The following is a 19,135-nucleotide window of genomic DNA, read 5'->3' as shown; positions in this document are numbered from 1 at the left end:
ATCTTTTTTTTCTCTCTCATGCCGTCCATCCTTCTCCCGCTCTCTGTTCAATGTCAGCGTTAACATGGTATATTTTACTACTGTCTGGTATGAATTCGTAAGCCTTCTGTGTGTGTGTGTACGTGTCAGCTTGTATTCCATTAAAACCCTTTCCTACCTGTTGAGGAGGGTCTAAATACTGCATTACCCATGAAACTTCATTACCCATGAGCCTCAGTGTGACCTGGATTGAGGTACAGAGGGACTACAGTATTGAGGCGATGGTTCACTCCCTCTACCACTTGCCACCAGAGATGACTAATGATAACCAACACTGGTTGTACATAGACCCATGCTACGGTACTGTTCCCTATCTCGATTCCGCTGGAATAACAGTACTATTCCCTATCTCCATTCCACTAAATAACAGTACTATTCCATATCTCCATTCCGCTAGAATAACAGTACTATTCCCTATCTCCATTCCGCTGGAATAACAGTACTATTCCCTATCTCCATTCCACTAAATAACAGTACTATTCCATATCTCCATTCCACTGAATAACAGTACTGCTTCATATCTCCATTCCACTGGAATAACAGTACTGTTCCCCATCTCCATTCCACTGGAATAACAGTGCTGTTCCCCATCTCCATTCCACTGGAATAACAGTGCTGTTCCCCATCTCCATTCCACTGGAATAACAGTGCTGTTCCCCATCTCCATTCCACTGGAATAACAGTACTGTTCCAAATCTCCATTCCACCTGGAATAACAGTACTGTTCCCCATCTCCATTCCACTGGAATAACAGTACTGTTCCATATCTCTATTCCACTGGAATAATTACCAAGTTATTCACATCAAATGGGCCTTGATCCTTCCACAGGCTGTTCTGAATACTGTCCAACCATTACTGCCAACACTCCTGTCAGCTAGTTGTAAGGCAACAGATTGTGTACCATGATATTGATGATTAACCCTTGATAGACTGGTGTTGTTTAGAGACACTGATCTATCAAGGGCATCCTTCTGTCTTACTCCTTCCTCTCTATCAGTCTGTCACTGTGAGACGTGTTGGTTGGTGTTAGTCCATAGTGATGGTGGCAAAATGGCCCCCCTTCTTCTCCCTCCATCACTTGCTCTCTCGCTTTGTCTCTCTCCAGAGAGAAGTAACCCAGATTTCAAAATGAATTGCTGCCTATTCCCCTCCCTCCCTCCTCTCCCTCCCCTCCCTCTCTCCTCTCTCTCTCTCCTCTCTCTCTCTCTCTCTCTCTCTCTCTCTCTCTCTCTCCTATCCCATCTTCCTCTTGGTAAAACAGAATCAATCTTGAAAAGAAAATTCATCTCTCCATCTCTTCCCCCTCTTCACCCTGTGTGGGTTAACTTAACAGATACATAGCAGTCCACTCCTCCTCTGTCTTCTCTCGTTCTTGGAAAGCTTCAATCTCATCCCTTGTTACTTGCTCTTTACTTGCTCTTTTTCCCAGCTCTTCCTCCCTGAAACCACTAGCCTTTCTCTCTTTCCTTCACTTTTTCTTTTTTGACGTGACCAGCGACAGGTTCAGAGCGATAGCAGGCTGCCTATCAAAGGAGGAGAGATAAAGAGAGGGGGAGAGGAAGAGGAGAAGCCTGCTCTTTGATCAAGTCTGTCAGCCCAAACAACCACAAATACAGGTAATCTCTCTTTCTCTTTCTCTTGGTTTCTCTCTCTCTCTCTTTTCCTCCTTCCACTTCTATCTCCACGTAGCTTTCCACTCTGTTCCTTATTTGTTGAGGATTTTCCCTTTTTTCTTGTTTTTGTTTGTTTTGTTTCTGTGTTCTTTCAGCCCTTCCTATCTCTGGTATTCACCCATTGGATCGATTTCCTCCATCTTCCGGTGTGCCATAATTATTTCAACAGGTCCTGTTTGCTATGCTGTACGCTCTCGGCTTATTTACTTATTCATTCAATCTCTGTTGTGGTTTCATTTATCATTCAGCAGTCTGCTACTCCTCTTCTCTCAGTTAAATATTTCACATTGCTATAGTTTTTGACTCATATAGACTGTGCATGAGATGGAGAAATTTACACAATATCAAATCAGGACAAGGAGGAAGGAGACAAGGACATACAGGGTACCAGTTCTAATATTGGAGTAGGTGGTGGGGGGGGGGGGGGGGGGGGTGCAACAGGAGGTGCAGTTGACATGTGGTAAGGGTGTTTGGTTGTCAGGGCAACCCAGTGCATTTGGTTGTCAGGGGGATGTGGGAGGTTGCAGTTGGCATGGCGTGGCGATGAGGATAGATGGGGTGAGAGAGAGAACGCGAGCGAGTATGAAGTGGGACATATGTGGGACACAGTGTGAATTTCACTAATCGTTCTGTGTCTCTGGGTCTCTGAGGAGAGCTCTGTCTCAATGTGTGAATTAACCTCTCTCCTTTTTATACATTCCCTCTCCCTCCCTCTCCCTCTGCTCCTCCCTCTGTCCCCTGTCTGGGTCCTTTTATACTCTCTCTCTCTCTCTCTCTCTCTCTCTCTCTCTCTCTCTCTCTCTCTCTCTCTCTCTCTCTCTCTCTCTCTCTCTCTCTCTCTCTCTCTCTCTCTCTCTCTCTCTCTCTCTCTCTCTCTCTCTCTCATCCCTCTCTTCCCTGTTTGTGTCATGTTATATTTTCTCTATCCCTTCACCTCTCCCCTACTCCCTCCCTCATCTCCACCTGTCCTCTGCCCTCCTCTCTCTCCCTCTTTCCTTGTCCCTCCTCTGTAACACTCAACCCTCTTTTTCTCCATCCTCCCATCCCTCCTCTCCATCACCTCTCCTTTCCCCTCTCCTCCCATCCCTCCAGGAAGCATGTCTACTCCCGTGTCCCCATCCCCCTCCCTCTCCCCCCTGACCCTGGCCTCCCCCGTGGCCACCCCTGGGGCCTCTCCCCTGCCCTCCCCCCTTTCCCCCCCTCCCAGGGTGCCAGTGTTCCAGAGGAAGGGGGCGCTGAAACACAAGAGGATCATCGAGGTCAAGGACCACCAGTTCACCGCTCGCTTCTTCAAACAGCCCACCTTCTGCAGCCACTGCACTGACTTCATCTGGTAAATACACACACACACACACACACAGCGAAACACACACACACACACACACACACACAGCGAAATACACACACACACACAGCGAAATACACACACACCCAGTGAAATACACGCACACACACAGTGAAATACACACACACACAGCGAAATACACACACACTCAGCGAAATACACACACACACACACACAGCGAAATACACACACACACACACACAGCGAAATACACACACACACACACACAGCGAAATACACACACAGCGAAATACACACACACACAGTGAAATACACAAACACACAGCTAAATACACACACACACACACACACAGCGAAATACACACACACACACAGTGAAATACACAAACACACAGCTAAATACACACACACACACACACACACACAGCGAAATACACACACACAGCGAAATACACACACACACAGTGAAATATTCAAACACACGGCTAAATACACACACACAGCGAAATACACACACAGCTAAATACACACAACAGAAAACATGCTTCATTAGTTCGCAGCTCGCCTCTGCAAACGTCCCACAAACTGCAGCCCCTGCACAGCCTTCACCTGGTAACACACACACACACACACACACACACACACACACACACACACACACACACACACACACACACACACACACACACACACACACACACACACACACACACACACACACACACACACACACACACACACATTATGAATCTGCAGAAACCCACACTTACAAACACATTATGAATCTGCAGAAACCCACACTTACAAACACATTATGAATCTGCAGAAACCCACACTTACAAACACATTATGAATCTGCAGAAACCCACACTTACAAACACATTATGAATCTGCAGAAACCCACACTTACAAACACATTATGAATCTGCAGAAACCCACACTTACAAACACTCCAGGTCTCCATAGTTCACTGGCCACCTCTTCAAACTTCCCACTAACTCTAAAACTGCGGCCACTGCACCAACTTCATCTGGTAAAACACACACACAGACTGTACTGTCTAGTGGTGTGTGTGTGTTTTACCAGATGAAGTTGGTGCAGTGGCCGCAGTTTTAGAGTTAGTGGGAAGTTTGAAAAAACACACACAGTAACACACGTGTTCATGCTCACACAGTCACCATACATGACCCAAGACTGGTTGGAAGCCCAGTATCACGTACAGTAAGCTCATTCTGGCAGACACAGCCAAAGCAGGCCAGTGTAGAATCTGTGTGTGCACGTCTCTGTGTGTGGATGTGTGTGTGGACAGGGTGGAGAGGGTAGGCTGAGTGCAGGCCAGTGTGGATGTGTGTGTGGACATAAGCTGGAGAGGGTAGGCTGAGTGGAGGCCAGTGTGGATGTGTGTGTGGACAGGGTGGAGAGGGTAGGCTGAGTGCAGGCCAGTGTGGATGTGTGTGTGGACATAAGCTGGAGAGGGTAGGCTGAGTGGAGGCCAGTGTGGATGTGTGTGTGGACAGGGTGGAGAGGGTAGGCTGAGTGCAGGCCAGTGTGGATGTGTGTGTGGACATAATGTGGAGAGGGTAGGCTGAGTGCAGGCCAGTGTGGATGTGTGTGTGGACATAATGTGGAGAGGGTAGGCTGAGTGCAGGCCAGTGTGGATGTGTGTGTGGACATAATGTGGAGAGGGTAGGCTGAGTGCAGGCCAGTGTGGATGTGTGTGTGGACATAATGTGGAGAGGGTAGGCTGAGTGCAGGCCAGTGTGGATGTGTGTGTGGACATAATGTGGAGAGGGTAGGCTGAGTGCAGGCCAGTGTGGATGTGTGTGTGGACATAATGTGGAGAGGGTAGGCTGAGTGCCTCTCCTCTTGCCAACAACCCCTGGGAAGTTTCCAGTACATTCCGGTGAATGACTGTCAAAGTTACAGTATGATTATTTAACAAAGGAGAAAAGATAGATATGGTAGTGCTCTCAGATTTCGGTTTGGTCGTTTTAAAAATACACATCACAAAAATACTATAGCACTCCAGACAGCAGTCTTACACACGAGTTACAGGCATCTCTCCATCTCTCCCTGTCTCCCTGTGGAGATTCTACTGGTTTCCTACAATAGACATGATAAAATAGATCAGTACTACACAGTTCAAATCAAATCCTCTAGGGCTGTATACTATTGACAACAAACACCAGGGGATTGAAAGGAGACTTTCTATTGTCAATATTCTGCCTGCAGGGCCTTTGTCAAGACTTCACAAGGTCTCCTCTCCATTCCCCTGGTACAGGAATAGATCGCTACACATTATCATGTGACAGCCATGTATATGTGGTGGATGTATGGCTGAATAAATAGATATGAAACTTTAATATGATTCAGAGGGGTTGGGTTGAATGCGGAAGACACATTTCAGTTGAATGCATTCAGTTGTACATCTGACTAGGTAGTCAGTTTCCCTTTCCCTACTTTCCTAATATAATAGGATTCTCCAGATAGATGCTTTTGGCTTGTCTTCGGTCCTGTCATCCTATGACCATCAGGTGGTGCTGTTTGGCCTGTCTAATGTAGCGCTGCCTCTCTGGCACTCTCTGGTGGACAGTATAAAGAACTGTCATAGTACTGAACCACCTAGAGTGGTTTACACTCCTCGTCTCCTCTCCTTCATCTGTGCTGATATGGAAACAATGCAGAGGTGAAACCAATATGGTGGATGTCATTTCCCCTCCTTCACTAGGTCACAAGCCTGTCGCTGTCAGACAGTGCAGATGAAGGAGAGGAGAGGAGAGGAGAGGAGAGGAGAGGAGAGGAGAGGAGAGGAGAGGAGAGGAGAGGAGAGGAGAGGAGAGGAGAGGATGAGAACTCTCTGTGACTATTGAGATAAACCTGGGGGGGTACTTCAGTGTGATCCTCAAGGACCCTCTCTCTGTAGGGTGCTGTTCTCCCGCCTCTCTGCTGCTTACCTTTTAATCAGAAGCTGATTCACAGCCAGGACACTGGCTGAGTGGACTCTTTAGCCAATCAATGGCTTTAATTATTCAATTAAGATCTAAGGAGACAGGAAAGCAGAAGACTGCAACTCTGGAGGAGGAGGAGGAAGAGGAAAAGGAGGGGGAGGGGGGAGGAGGGGGGGGGGGGGAGGAGGAGGAGGATTGGGAAGAGGAGGGGGAGGGGGGAGGAGGAGGAAGAGGAGGAGGAAAGGGAGAAGGAGGGAGGAGGAGGGGGGAGGGGGTGAATGGGTGTTTGGTGTGTGTGCGAGAGAGGCAATAACCCCCCCCCCTCCTAGTTGACCTGATCAGCACTACAGTAAGTGTAGTAATCTACACAGATGTCCTGCAGTGCACTCTCAGACATTCTCTCTGTATTTCTGCTGTTTTATTCCATAAAAGCCGTCACAAGGACATGTATTTGCCACAACACCCCCGTAATTCTGAGGGTTTCTGCTGACAAAGGCTTTATGGACGAAACGCGTCCTTGTCGGCTGCTGTTATTTGATAAAACAAAAGAAGGAGCCATATCTATAAGTGCTATAGCCATCTTGATTTGTTAACATTGGATTGTTCGTGGGTTACAGCACTGCACCAAATGATGCATATCTTTCTGTTCAGGCCCATCTGCTTATCTTCCACTGAGCAGGCCAGTCCTTTCAGTTGTGTGGTATGTAAGATCAGTGATGGTTTCTGTGTTGTGTTATGGTTTGTTCCACACAGGGGAATTGGAAAGCAGGGATTTCAATGTCAAGGTAAGGATTATTGGATCATAAATTATCATTAATCAGCCGATCGTTACCATTTTTTTTATAACACATTTTACAAATGCATTTGTCCGAAGACGTTAACAGCAATTCTAGTCCTTAACCTCCTAAGAGCAAGTCAAGGCAATAGTACCATTGATGAAGGAATATTTATCTTGGTGTTGATTGATGCATTGTGTTTTTGACATTGAACCCCTAGTGAACAATCTTGATCACAATGACATTCAGCAGATTGATTTGACAAGACTAGAACACATCCATTTTCCACATTATTCTTGGAATCAGATGAGGTTTTTATAAACAGGGACAAATGGATGTGGACGTAGTAATGTGTGATTGTCTTTCTGCTCTGTGTTTTGTGGCAGTGTGCAGTTTCTCTGTCCACAAGCGATGTCACGAGTATGTAACGTTCACCTGTCCTGGAGCCCCCACTGCTCCTTCAGAAGTGAGTCTATCTTCCACCTTCTCCCAGCTTTTACACTCTCCCTCCCTCCCTCCCTCCCTCCCTCCCTCCCTCCCTCCCTCCCTACCGCATCCATCCATCATTCCACACAGCCACACACACACACACACACACACACACACACACACACACACACACACACACACACACACACACACACACACACACACACACACACACCTGTCCCTCTGTCTGTCATTCCTCCACTCCGCCTTAACTGTCATTCATCCTTATATAGATCTTTACATCTCTCCATCCATTCATCCCTCCACTCCACACTTCCCTTTTCAGGCCTCCCTCACTCCTCCCTTTCTCTCAACAAGCCATCCAGAGAGAGGAAGAGAAAGAGAAAGAGAAAGAGAGAAAACAAAGAGGAGGGAGGAGTGAGGGATCCAGGTTGAGAGGGGGAGGAAGAGAGAGAGGAAGACTGAGAGACATGAGCAGAGGTAGAGAGGGTGAACAGATTGCTCCCTCTCTCTGTCTCTCTTTGGGATTTCAAAGAGATTTGTCTTTTTTTCAGACAGCTAAATTAACTGGATCAGAAATTGGGTCAAAGAGAGAGAGAGAAAGAGAGAGAGAGAAAGAGAGAGAGAAAGAGAGAGAGAGAAAGAGAGAGAGAGAAAGAGAGAGAGAGAGAGAGATGGAGAGAAAAAGAGAGAGAGGGAGTGTGTGCAAAAATGAGTGTGTGTGTGTGCGAGGGAGAACGATTGACAGGACGGAATTGGGAGGAAGAGCTTGGCTCAGAAACTGCCTGATGGAGAGAGAGCGAGAGTTGGCAGAGAATGAAAGAGGTGGGGGGTGTTCTCAAAGTAAAGCTCAAAGGGTGTGAGATGGGGTTTGGGGAGTAGAGAGGATGAGGAGATGAAGACAGACAGTTAGAGAGGAAGGGGATGTTCCCTAGGAACACAATCCATTAACATATCGAACTCTCTTCCCTGAAGATAAATGTAATTGGTTGCCATGAATATACCACTCTCAATCTCTCCCTCGTTTCTCCTCGTTTCCCCCATTTATCACAACACATAAACATGAGAATGTTCCTCTCTCAATGACTTACTACTTTCATGTCTGTCTGTCTGTCTGTCTGTCTGTCTGTCTGTCTGTCTGTCTGTCTGTCTCAATGACTTACTACTCTCATGTCTGTCTCAATGACTTACTTGTCACGTTCCTGACCTGCTGACTAGCATAGCCTAGCCTAAAGCCACAGGGATATCATATAATAAAATATTGCCCAGCGCTGTCTGAGCTGCCTGCCTGCCCAGCGCTGTCTGAGCTGCCTGCCTGCCCAGTGCTGTCCGTCTGTCCCGAGCCGTCAGAGCTGCCCGTCTGTACTGAGCCTTCAAAGCCGCCCGTCTGTACTGAGCCTTCAAAGCCGCCCGTCTGTCCTGAGCCTTCAGAGCCGTCTGCCAGACAGGAGCCGCTAGAGCCTTCCGCCAGACAGGAGCCGCTAGAGCCTTCTGCCAGACAGGAGCAGCCAGAGCCTTCCGCCAGACAGGATCCGCCAGAGCCGTCCAGCCAGGACCAGCTAGAGCCGTCCAGCCAGGACCAGCCAGAGCCAGCCAGCCAGGATCCGCCAGGGCCACCAGCCAGCCAGGATCCGCCAGGGCCGCCAGCCAGCCAGGATCCGGCAGGGCCGTCAGCCAGCCAGGATCCGCCAGGGCCAGCCAGCCAGCCAGGATCCGCCAGGGCCGCCAGCCAGCCAGGATCCGCCAGGGCCGCCAGCCAGCCAGGATCCGCCAGGGCCGCCAGCCAGCCAGGAGCTGCCAGAGCCAGCCAGCCAGGATCCGCCAGAGCCAGCCAGCCAGGATCCGCCAGAGCCAGCCAGCCAGGATCCGCCAGAGCCAGCCAGCCAGGATCCGCCAGAGCCAGCCAGCCAGGATCCGTCCCTCATTCCGATGCTGCCCCTCATTCCGGTGCTGCCCCTCATTCCGGTGTTGCCCCTCAGTCCGGTGCTGCCCCTTAATCTAGTAGGGTTAATTTGGAGGCTACGGAAGAGGGGATTGACTATGGTGGGGTGGGGACCACGACCAGCGCCAGAGCCGCCACCGTGGACAGACGCCCACCCAGACCCTCCCCTAGAGTTTATGCTGGTGCGCCCGGAGTTCGCACCTTAATGGGGGGGTTATGTCACGTTCCTGACCTGTTTTCTTTTGTCTTGTATTTATTTAGTTGGTCAGGGCGTGAGTTGGGTGGGTTTGTCTATGTGTGATTTTCTATGTTGGGATGTTTGTGTTTGGCCGGGTATGATTCTCAATCAGAGGCAGCTGTCAATCGTTGTCCCTGATTGAGAATCATACTTAGGCAGCCTGGGTTTCACGTGTGTTTTGTGGGTGTTTGTTTCCGTGTTTGTATTCGTGCCACACGGGACTGTTGTCGGTTGTATTCATTTTGTTATTTTGTTTCATGTTAGTGTTCAGTTTCGATTTAAAACCTCTAACGCCTACCAAACCCGGATCCGGGAGCCCCCCCATCACAAAAGCTGACTAGCATAGCCTAGCCTAAAGCCACAGGGATATCATATAATAAAATATTCATGAAATCACAAGTCCAAGACACCAAATGAAAGATACACATCTTGTGAATAAAGCCATCATTTCTGATTTTTAAAATGTTTTACAGGGAAGACAAAATATGTAAATCTATTAGCTAACCACGTTAGCAAAAGACACCACTTCCATACTCCACCATTTTCTTACTGCATCAGTAGCTATCACAAATTCGACCAAATAAAGATATAAACAGCCACTAACCAAGAAACAACCTCATCAGATGACAGTCTGATAACATATTTATTGTATAGCATAGGTTTTGTTAGAAAAATGTGCATATTTCAGGTATAAATCATAGTTTACCATTGCAGCCCCCATCACAACTCTCACTAAAATGACTAGAATAAATACAGAGACCATCGTGTATTAGCTAATTACTCATCATAAAACATTTCTTAAAAATACACAGCGTGCAGCAGATGAAAGACACAGATATTGTGAATCAAGACAATATTTCAGATTTTCTAAGTGTTTTACAGCGAAAACACAATAAAGCGTTATATTAGCTTAGCACAATAGCGAACATTACAACAGCATTGATTCAAGGCAAAAATAGCTATAACGTATAAACCACCAAAATATATAAATCTTTTCACTAACCTTCTCAGAATTCTTCAGATGACAGTCCTATAACATCATATTACACAATGCATATAGAGTTTGTTCGAAAATGTGCATATTTAGCGGCACAAATTGTGCTTATACAATGAGAAAAGTAGCCAAGAGCTCAAGCAATCTGTCCGGCGCCATCTTGGAAAGCCACCTACTCTTATCGAAAACTATTCATAAACTTGACTAAAACAAATACAGGTTGGACAGCAATTGAAAGACAAATTAGTTCTTAATGCAATCGCTGAATTACATTTTTAAAATTAACCTTACTGCGCAATACAGGCTGCAATAACTTAATGTTACACTGCAAGCAATGGCGTTTCATGCATTTGACATTTTTCAACAGAACAATGAATTATCAGCATAAATAGTTCTTACTTTTCGATGAACTCTCATCAGAATCTTGGGAAAGGTGTCCTTTGTCAAAAATAATCGTTGATAGGTTGGAGAACGTCCTCTTCAGAGTTGAAATTAGCAGTAAACATTAGTACGAAAGAGAGAGATACCCACATTCCTACAGCGCCAAGGAAATAAATACCCGAAAATCGCAATATACTGACATAAACTGATATAATTCGGTTCAAAATAACAACATTATGATGTCTTCAACACCTATATCGAATAAAAACACAGCCGGAAATGTCTGAGATCTATAAACGATGGTTCCAAAAGAACGTTCCCCAGGTCCTCAATGCGCCCGAGCGAAGGTGGAAAGAATGATCCACCTCGTTTCCAATCAATTTATAAACTTTGGGAACTACGTAGAGACGCCATTTCAAGACTCCCTATTCGTTAACAACCAGGGGAAGGCGTATGCAGTGCATCTCAACCAATAGAAGACAGTCAGAGTTATCCACAGGTCTGGGAACAGCAAGCAGATTTCAGCATTTTCAAATACTCATAGGAGAATTGCTCTAAGTCTAGTTCTGTTTCACTTACAGACATAATTCAAACGGTTTTAGAAACTAGAGAGTGTTTTCTATCCAATAGTAATAATATGCATATTGTACGAGCAAGAATTGAGTACGAGGCAGTTTAATTTGGAAACTAATTTGTACTATGTCGAAATGGCACGTCCCTAGTGGCAAGAAGTTAATAAATTATCATGAGCACTACCCACTCTGCGTGTTGGACCGATCCATGCTCCTCCTCGTCTGAGGAAGAGAACGACTATGACGACCGTTACATTACTACTCTCATGTCTATCTGTCTTTCTGTCTCAATGACTTACTACTCTCATGTCTATCTGTCTTTCTGTCTCAATGACTTACTCCTTTCATGTCTGTCTGTCTGTCTGTCTGTCTGTCTGTCTGTCTGTCTGTCTGTCTGTCTGTCTCAATGACTTACTACTCTCATGTCTGTCTCAATGACTTACTACTCTCATGTCTATCTGTCTTTCTGTCTCAATGACTTACTACTCTCATGTCTATCTGTCTTTCAGTCTCAATGACTTACTACTCTCATGTCTATCTGTCTTTCTGTCTCAATGACTTACTACTCTCATGTCTGTCTATCTGTCTTTCTGTCTCAATGACTTACCACTCTCATGTCTGTCTGTCTATCTGTCTTGTCTGTCTCAATGACTTACTACTCTCATGTCTGTCTATCTGTCTTTCTGTCTCAATGACTTACTACTCTCATGTCTATCTGTCTTTCTGTCTCAATGACTTACTCCTTTCATGTCTGTCTGTCTGTCTGTCTGTCTGTCTGTCTGTCTGTCTGTCTGTCTGTCTGTCTGTCTGTCTGTCTGTCTGTCTGTCTGTCTGTCTGTCTGTCTCAATGACTTACTACTCTCATGTCTGTCTCAATGACTTACTACTCTCATGTCTATCTGTCTTTCTGTCTCAATGACTTACTACTCTCATGTCTATCTGTCTTTCTGTCTCAATGACTTACTACTCTCATGTCTATCTGTCTTTCTGTCTCAATGACTTACTACTCTCATGTCTGTCTATCTGTCTTTCTGTCTCAATGACTTACCACTCTCATGTCTGTCTGTCTATCTGTCTTGTCTGTCTCAATGACTTACTACTCTCATGTCTGTCTGTCTGTCTGTTGTCTGTCTGTCTGTCTGTCTGTCTGTCTGTCTGTCTGTCTGTCTGTCTGTCTGTCTGTCTGTCTGTCTCTCAATGACTTACTACTCTCATGTCTGTCTATCTGTCTTTCTGTCTCAATGACTTACTACTCTCATGTCTGTCTTTCTGTCTCAATGACTTACTACTCTCATGTCTGTCTGTCTGTCTGTCTGTCCCTGTCTCTTTCTCTCTCTCAGGACTTGAAGAGTAAACACAGATTTCGACCTCAGACCTACACTTCTCCAACGTTCTGTGATCACTGTGGTTCTCTGCTCTATGGCCTTATCCAACAGGGCATGAAATGCTCCTGTAAGTAACCAGACGTTCTGTTTCAAGTTTTATTACCCAAAATGCTTATTTGCAGGTTCCTTCTCGACAATGCAACAACAATAAGACATAATAAAAGATAAGAATACCAACATAAAGTAAATGGCTCAGTAGACTAGAATAAACATTTTAGCATAAGTATAGTACAGGAAGGCACAAGTTATAGTCCAATATGTACATGTGTTTTGGGGACGGGGGATTGGGGGGGGGGGGGGGTGTTTAAATTGTGCAGTATTTGGCAATCATAATAAGAGCAGCAGTTGTGATGTGTGTAGCATGAATGCACAGTATATGTGTGTAGCATGAATGTACAGTGTATGTGTGTAGCATGAATGTACAGTGTATGTGTGTAGCATGAATGTACAGTATATGTGTGTAGCATGAATGTACAGTATATGTGTGTAGCATGAATGCACAGTATATGTGTGTAGCATGAATGCACAGTATATGTGTGTAGAATGAATGTACAGTATATATGTGTAGCATGAATGTACAGTATATGTGTGTAGCATAAATGTACAGTATATGTGTGTAGCATGAATGTACAGTATATGTGTGTAGCATGAATGCACAGTATATGTGTGTAGCATGAATGTACAGTATATGTGTGTAGCATGAATGTACAGTGTATGTGTGTAGCATGAATGTACAGTATATGTGTGTAGCATGAATGTACAGTATATGTGTGTAGCATGAATGCACAGTATATGTGTGTAGCATGAATGCACAGTATATGTGTGTAGAATGAATGTACAGTATATATGTGTAGCATGAATGTACAGTATATGTGTGTAGCATAAATGTACAGTATATGTGTGTAGCATGAATGTACAGTATATGTGTGTAGCATGAATGCACAGTATATGTGTGTAGCATGAATGTACAGTATATGTGTGTAGCATGAATGTACAGTGTGTGTGTGTAGCATGAATGTACAGTATATATGTGTAGCATGAATGTACAGTATATATGTGTAGCATGAATGTACAGTATATGTGTGTAGCATGAATGTACAGTATATGTGTGTGTAGAATGAATGTACAGTATATGTGTGTGTAGAATGAATGTACAGTATATGTGTGTAGCATGAATGTACAGTATATGTGTGTAGCATGAATGTACAGTGTGTGTGTGTAGCATGAATGTACAGTATATATGTGTAGCATGAATGTACAGTATATATGTGTAGCATGAATGTACAGAATATATGTGTGAGTGTTTTCTTACCACGTGTTATTTTCTCTATGTGTGTAGTGCGTTTTCTTACCACGTGTTATTATCTCTATATGTGTAGTGCGTTTTCTTACCACGTGTTATTATCTCTATATGTGTGTGTGTTTTCTTACCACGTGTTATTATCTCTATATGTGTGTGTGTTTTCTTACCACGTGTTATTATCTCTATGTGTGTGAGGGTTTTCTTACTACGTGTTATTATCTCTATATGTGTGTGTGTGTGTTCTTACCACGTGTTATTATCTCTATGTGTGTGTGTTTTCTTACCACGTGTTATTATCTCTATGTGTGTGAGGGTTTTCTTACTACGTGTTATTATCTCTATGTGTGTGAGGGTTTTCTTACCACGTGTTATTATCTCTATGTGTGTGTGTGTTCTTACCACGTGTTATTATCTCTATGTGTGTGAGGGTTTTCTTACCACGTGTTATTATCTCTATGTGTGTGTGTGTTCTTACCACGTGTTATTATCTATATGTGTGTGTGTGTTTTCTTACCACGTGTTATTATCTCTATGTGTGTGAGGGTTTTCTTACCATGTGTTATTATCTCTATGTGTGTGAGGGTTTTCTTGCCACATGTTATTATCTCTAATGTGTGTGAGGGTTTTCTTACCACGTGTTATTATCTCTATATGTGTGTGTGTTTGTTTTCTTGCCACGTGTTATTATCTCTATGTGTGTGTGTTTTCTTACCACGTGTTATTATCTCTATGTGTGTGAGGGTTTTCTTGCCACATGTTATTATCTCTATATGTGTGTGAGGGTTTTCTTACCACGTGTTATTATCTCTATGTGTGTGTGTTTTCTTACCACGTGTTATTATCTCTATGTGTGTGAGGGTTTTCTTGCCACATGTTATTATCTCTATATGTGTGTGAGGGTTTTCTTACCACGTGTTATTATCTATATGTGTGTGAGGGTTTTCTTACCACGTGTTATTATCTCTATGTGTGTGAGGGTTTTCTTACCATGTGTTATTATCTCTATGTGTGTGAGGGTTTTCTTACCATGTGTTATTATCTATATGTGTGTGCGTTTTCTTACCACGTGTTATTATCTCTATATGTGTAGTGTGTTTTCTTACCACGTGTTATTATCTATATGTGTAGTGTGTTTTCTTACCACGTGTTATTATCTATATGTGTAGTGTGTTTTCTTACCACGTGTTATTATCTCTATGTGTGTGAGGGTTTTCTTACCACGTGTTATTATCTCTATATGTGTTTGGGTTTTCTTACCACGTGTTATTATCTCTATATGTGTAGTGTGTTTTCTTACCACGTGTTATTATCTATATGTGTAGTGTGTTTTCTTACCACGTGTTATTATCTATATGTGTAGTGTGTTTTCTTACCACGTGTTATTATCTATATGTGTAGTGTGTTTTCTTACCACGTGTTATTATCTCTATATGTGTAGTGTGTTTTCTTACCACGTGTTATTATCTCTATATGTGTGTGTGTTTTCTTACCACGTGTTATTATCTCTATATGTGTTTGGGTTTTCTTACCACGTGTTATTATCTCTATATGTGTAGTGTGTTTTCTTACCACGTGTTATTATCTATATGTGTAGTGTGTTTTCTTACCACGTGTTATTATCTATATGTGTAGTGTGTTTTCTTACCACGTGTTATTATCTATATATGTGTAGTGTGTTTTCTTACTACGTGTTATTATCTATATGTGTAGTGTGTTTTCTTACCACGTGTTATTATCTATATGTGTGTGTGTGTTTTCTTACCACGTGTTATTATCTCTATGTGTGTGAGGGTTTTCTTACTACGTGTTATTATCTCTATGTGTGTGAGGGTTTTCTTACCACGTGTTATTATCTCTATATGTGTAGTGCGTTTTCTTACCACGTGTTATTATCTCTATATGTGTGTGTGTTTGTTTTCTTGCCACATGTTATTATCTCTATGTGTGTGTGTTTTCTTGCCACGTGTTATTATCTCTATGTGTGTGAGGGTTTTCTTGCCACATGTTATTATCTCTAATGTGTGTGAGGGTTTTCTTACCACGTGTTATTATCTCTATGTGTGTGTGTGTTTTCTTACCACGTGTTATTATCTATATGTGTGTGAGGGTTTTCTTACCATGTGTTATTATCTCTATGTGTGTGTTTGTTTTCTTACCACGTGTTATTATCTATATGTGTGAGGGTTTTCTTACCACGTGTTATTATCTATATGTGTGTGCGTTTTCTTACCACGTGTTATTATCTCTATATGTGTAGTGTGTTTTCTTACCACGTGTTATTATCTCTATATGTGTGTGCGTTTTCTTACCACGTGTTATTATCTATATGTGTGTGTGCGTTTTCTTACCACGTGTTATTATCTCTATATGTGTGAGGGTTTTCTTACCACGTGTTATTATCTCTATATGTGTTTGGGTTTTCTTACCACGTGTTATTATCTCTAAATATGTTTGGGTTTTCTTACCACGTGTTATTATCTCTATATGTGTAGTGTGTTTTCTTACCACGTGTTATTATCTCTATATGTGTAGTGTGTTTTCTTACCACGTGTTATTTTCTCTATATGTGTGTGCGTTTTCTTACCACGTGTTATTTTCTCTATGTGTGTGTGTGTGCTTGTGTTGGTGCATCTATACTTGTGTGCGTGTACTACAGGTTGTGAGATGAATGTCCACAAGCGTTGTGAGAGCCTGGTGCCCAGCCTGTGTGGTCAAGATCATACAGAGAAGAGAGGCAGGATCCACCTGACCGTCCGGGGAGAGAACGAGGACATCTTCATCACAGGTCAGAACTAAGTGGCTAGAATAGTTGTCCCTAACCACTGATAGAGACAGGGTTTACATGTCTCTGTCACCCGGTGGTGTAAAGTACTAAGTAAAAATACTTTAAAGTACTACTTAAGTTGTTTTTCAGGCTATCTGTACTTTACTTTAATATATATATTTTTGACAACTTTTACTTTTACTTCACTACATTCCTAATGAAAATAATGTACTACTTTTAGTCCATTCATTTTCCCTGACACCCCAAAGTATTCGTTACATTTTGAACAGGACAGGAAAATTGTCCAATTCATGCACTTATCAACAGAACACTAAACCCTGGTCATCCCTACATCCCTACTGCCTCTGATCTGGTGGACTCATTAAACACACATGCTTCGTTTGGAAATGATGTCTAATGTTGGAGTCTGCCCCTGGCTATCCGTACACAGGCCGAGTGGGGGAGCTGAATACAGGCACACACTCCCACAAGGAAGGCTCTCTGTGGTGCATCTACAGATGCCAAATCTTAAATTGATCATCCTGTTGTAGCAGGAATTTTCATGCACAGAAGGAATTGAAAACTTGTAGTGTGTTCAAGTTTAAAAAGGATTCTAAAGTTTGTCATTTCAGACTTGATTTGCCCTAATACAATTTTTATCATCCCCTACAAAAAATGTACATTCATCATAATCAACATAATATTCACATTTCCTGTTGCTGCAGGATTATTTTCCTGCTGTGAGAAACTGGGTCAAATTAAGATATGGCATCTGTATGGCCATCTATGCTATCCACTGTCTGACTCTGTCTCTCTCTCTCTTTCTCCCTCTCACCCTCTCCCTCCCTCTGTCCCTCCACCCCCCTCTCTACCCCCTCAGTGCGGGAGGCTCGTAACCTGATCCCCATGGACCCCAACGGCCTGTCTGACCCCTACGTGAAGCTCAAGCTAATCCCTGACCCCAAGAGCCAGAGCAAACAGAAGACCAAGACTATCCGCTCCACACTCAACCCCGTCTGGAACGAGAGCTTCACCTTGTGAGTGTGTGTGACGGTGTGTGTGAGTGTGTGTGACGGTGTGTGTGTGTGTGTGTGACGATGTGTGTGACGATGTGTGTGTGTGTACCAGTAGTTCTGGGAACTATGCACAGGGAACAAGACTTGTGTTAGCCCCAGGAGATTTATCTCAGTGGACTATTGTGGTCTTGAGGAGTACAGATGACTGGAGGTCGGATACCTGTTCGGTAACCTCTTTCACTCCCATCTCTCTCCCCAGCTCAGTGCGCGGGCGGCAGTGGGACCGTCGTCTGTCGGTGGAGGTGTGGGATTGGGATCGTACGTCTCGGAATGACTTCATGGGATCGCTGTCGTTCGGAGTGAGCGAGATATTCCGTCACTCAGTTAGCGGCTGGTTCAAACTGCTGGATCAGGATGAGGGAGAGTACTACAACATGCCTGTCCCTGACGAAAATGTAAGACATACTCTCATGTAGTGGATTATAGGTAGTGTAGTTAGAGTTATAGAATACATATATTATATATAACTATTGGTATATAAAGGTATATTTAGACTTGGAGTATGACCAAACAAAATGTGTGTGAGGTCCCTCACTTTGGCCACCAGGTTGCAGGAGCTTTAAAATACACACATTGCAGGTTTGTGGTCGTGTGTGACAGTTTTATTATAACTAAGCCGTCTCCCCTCCCCCCTCCTCTCTTCAATAGGAGCCTAGTGGTCTAGATGCTATTCCCCCCTCCCTTCTCCCCCCCTCCCTGAGGCCTTCCCCTGTGTCTGTGTCTGTCCCTGTCCCCGTGTCTGTCCTGTCCCCCTCAGCCCCGTCAGTCCCCTGTCTGGCCACCCTACCTGCAGGACCGGTCAAGCCCAGGGTTTGCCTCCAGGACTTCAACTTCCTCATGGTGCTGGGAAAAGGCAGCTTCGGAAAGGTACTGAAACACACCTACACCTGTCTGTAGACACACTGTAATAAACATAACACACCTGTCTGGAGACACACTGTAATAAACATAACACACCTGTCTGTAGACACACTGTAATAAACATAACACACCTGTCTGTAGACACACTGTAATAACAATAACACACCTGTCTGTAGACACACTGTAATAAACATAACACACCTGTCTGTAGACACACTGTAATAAACATAACACACCTGTCTGTAGACACACTGTAATAACAATAACACACCTGTCTGTAGACACACTGTAATAAACATAACACACCTGTCTGTAGACACACTGTAATAAACATAACACACCTGTCTGTATACACACTGTAATAAACATAACACACCTGTCTGTAGACACACTGTAATAAACATAACACACCTGTCTGGAGACACA

General features: G+C 43.9%; 1 protein-coding gene across 1 annotated transcript; it reads left to right on the top strand.

Moving 5' to 3' along the window:
• Nucleotides 1-1,318: 1,318 nt before the first annotated feature.
• On the top strand, nt 1,319-18,760 carry LOC129845316 (protein kinase C alpha type-like). The gene is made up of 9 exons (XM_055913200.1): nt 1,319-1,656; nt 2,806-3,046; nt 6,721-6,752; nt 7,130-7,209; nt 12,661-12,772; nt 16,665-16,793; nt 17,653-17,809; nt 18,048-18,243; nt 18,497-18,760. Exons 2-9 carry the CDS (start codon nt 2,811-2,813, stop codon nt 18,743-18,745), a joined length of 1,191 nt encoding a protein of 396 aa, XP_055769175.1. The 5' UTR covers nt 1,319-1,656; nt 2,806-2,810; the 3' UTR covers nt 18,746-18,760.
• The last annotated feature ends 375 nt before the right edge of the window (nt 18,761-19,135 follow it).

The sequence above is a fragment of the Salvelinus fontinalis genome, unplaced genomic scaffold, assembly GCF_029448725.1.
Source record: "Salvelinus fontinalis isolate EN_2023a unplaced genomic scaffold, ASM2944872v1 scaffold_0274, whole genome shotgun sequence".
NCBI lineage: Eukaryota > Metazoa > Chordata > Actinopteri > Salmoniformes > Salmonidae > Salvelinus > Salvelinus fontinalis.
The sequence above is the reverse complement of the archived record's forward strand: the minus strand, read 5'-3'. Positions and strand labels throughout refer to the sequence as shown.

Excerpts from the sequence above, each read along its gene's own strand:
- LOC129845316 (XM_055913200.1), top strand. The coding sequence starts at position 2,811 with ATGTCTACTCCCGTGTCCCCATCCCCCTCCCTCTCCCCCCTGACCCTG. Across the intron at positions 3,047-6,720 it reads CACTGCACTGACTTCATCTG|GGGAATTGGAAAGCAGGGAT; the intron begins GTAAATACACAC and ends TGTTCCACACAG. Across the intron at positions 18,244-18,496 it reads TGCCTGTCCCTGACGAAAAT|GAGCCTAGTGGTCTAGATGC; the intron begins GTAAGACATACT and ends TCTCTTCAATAG.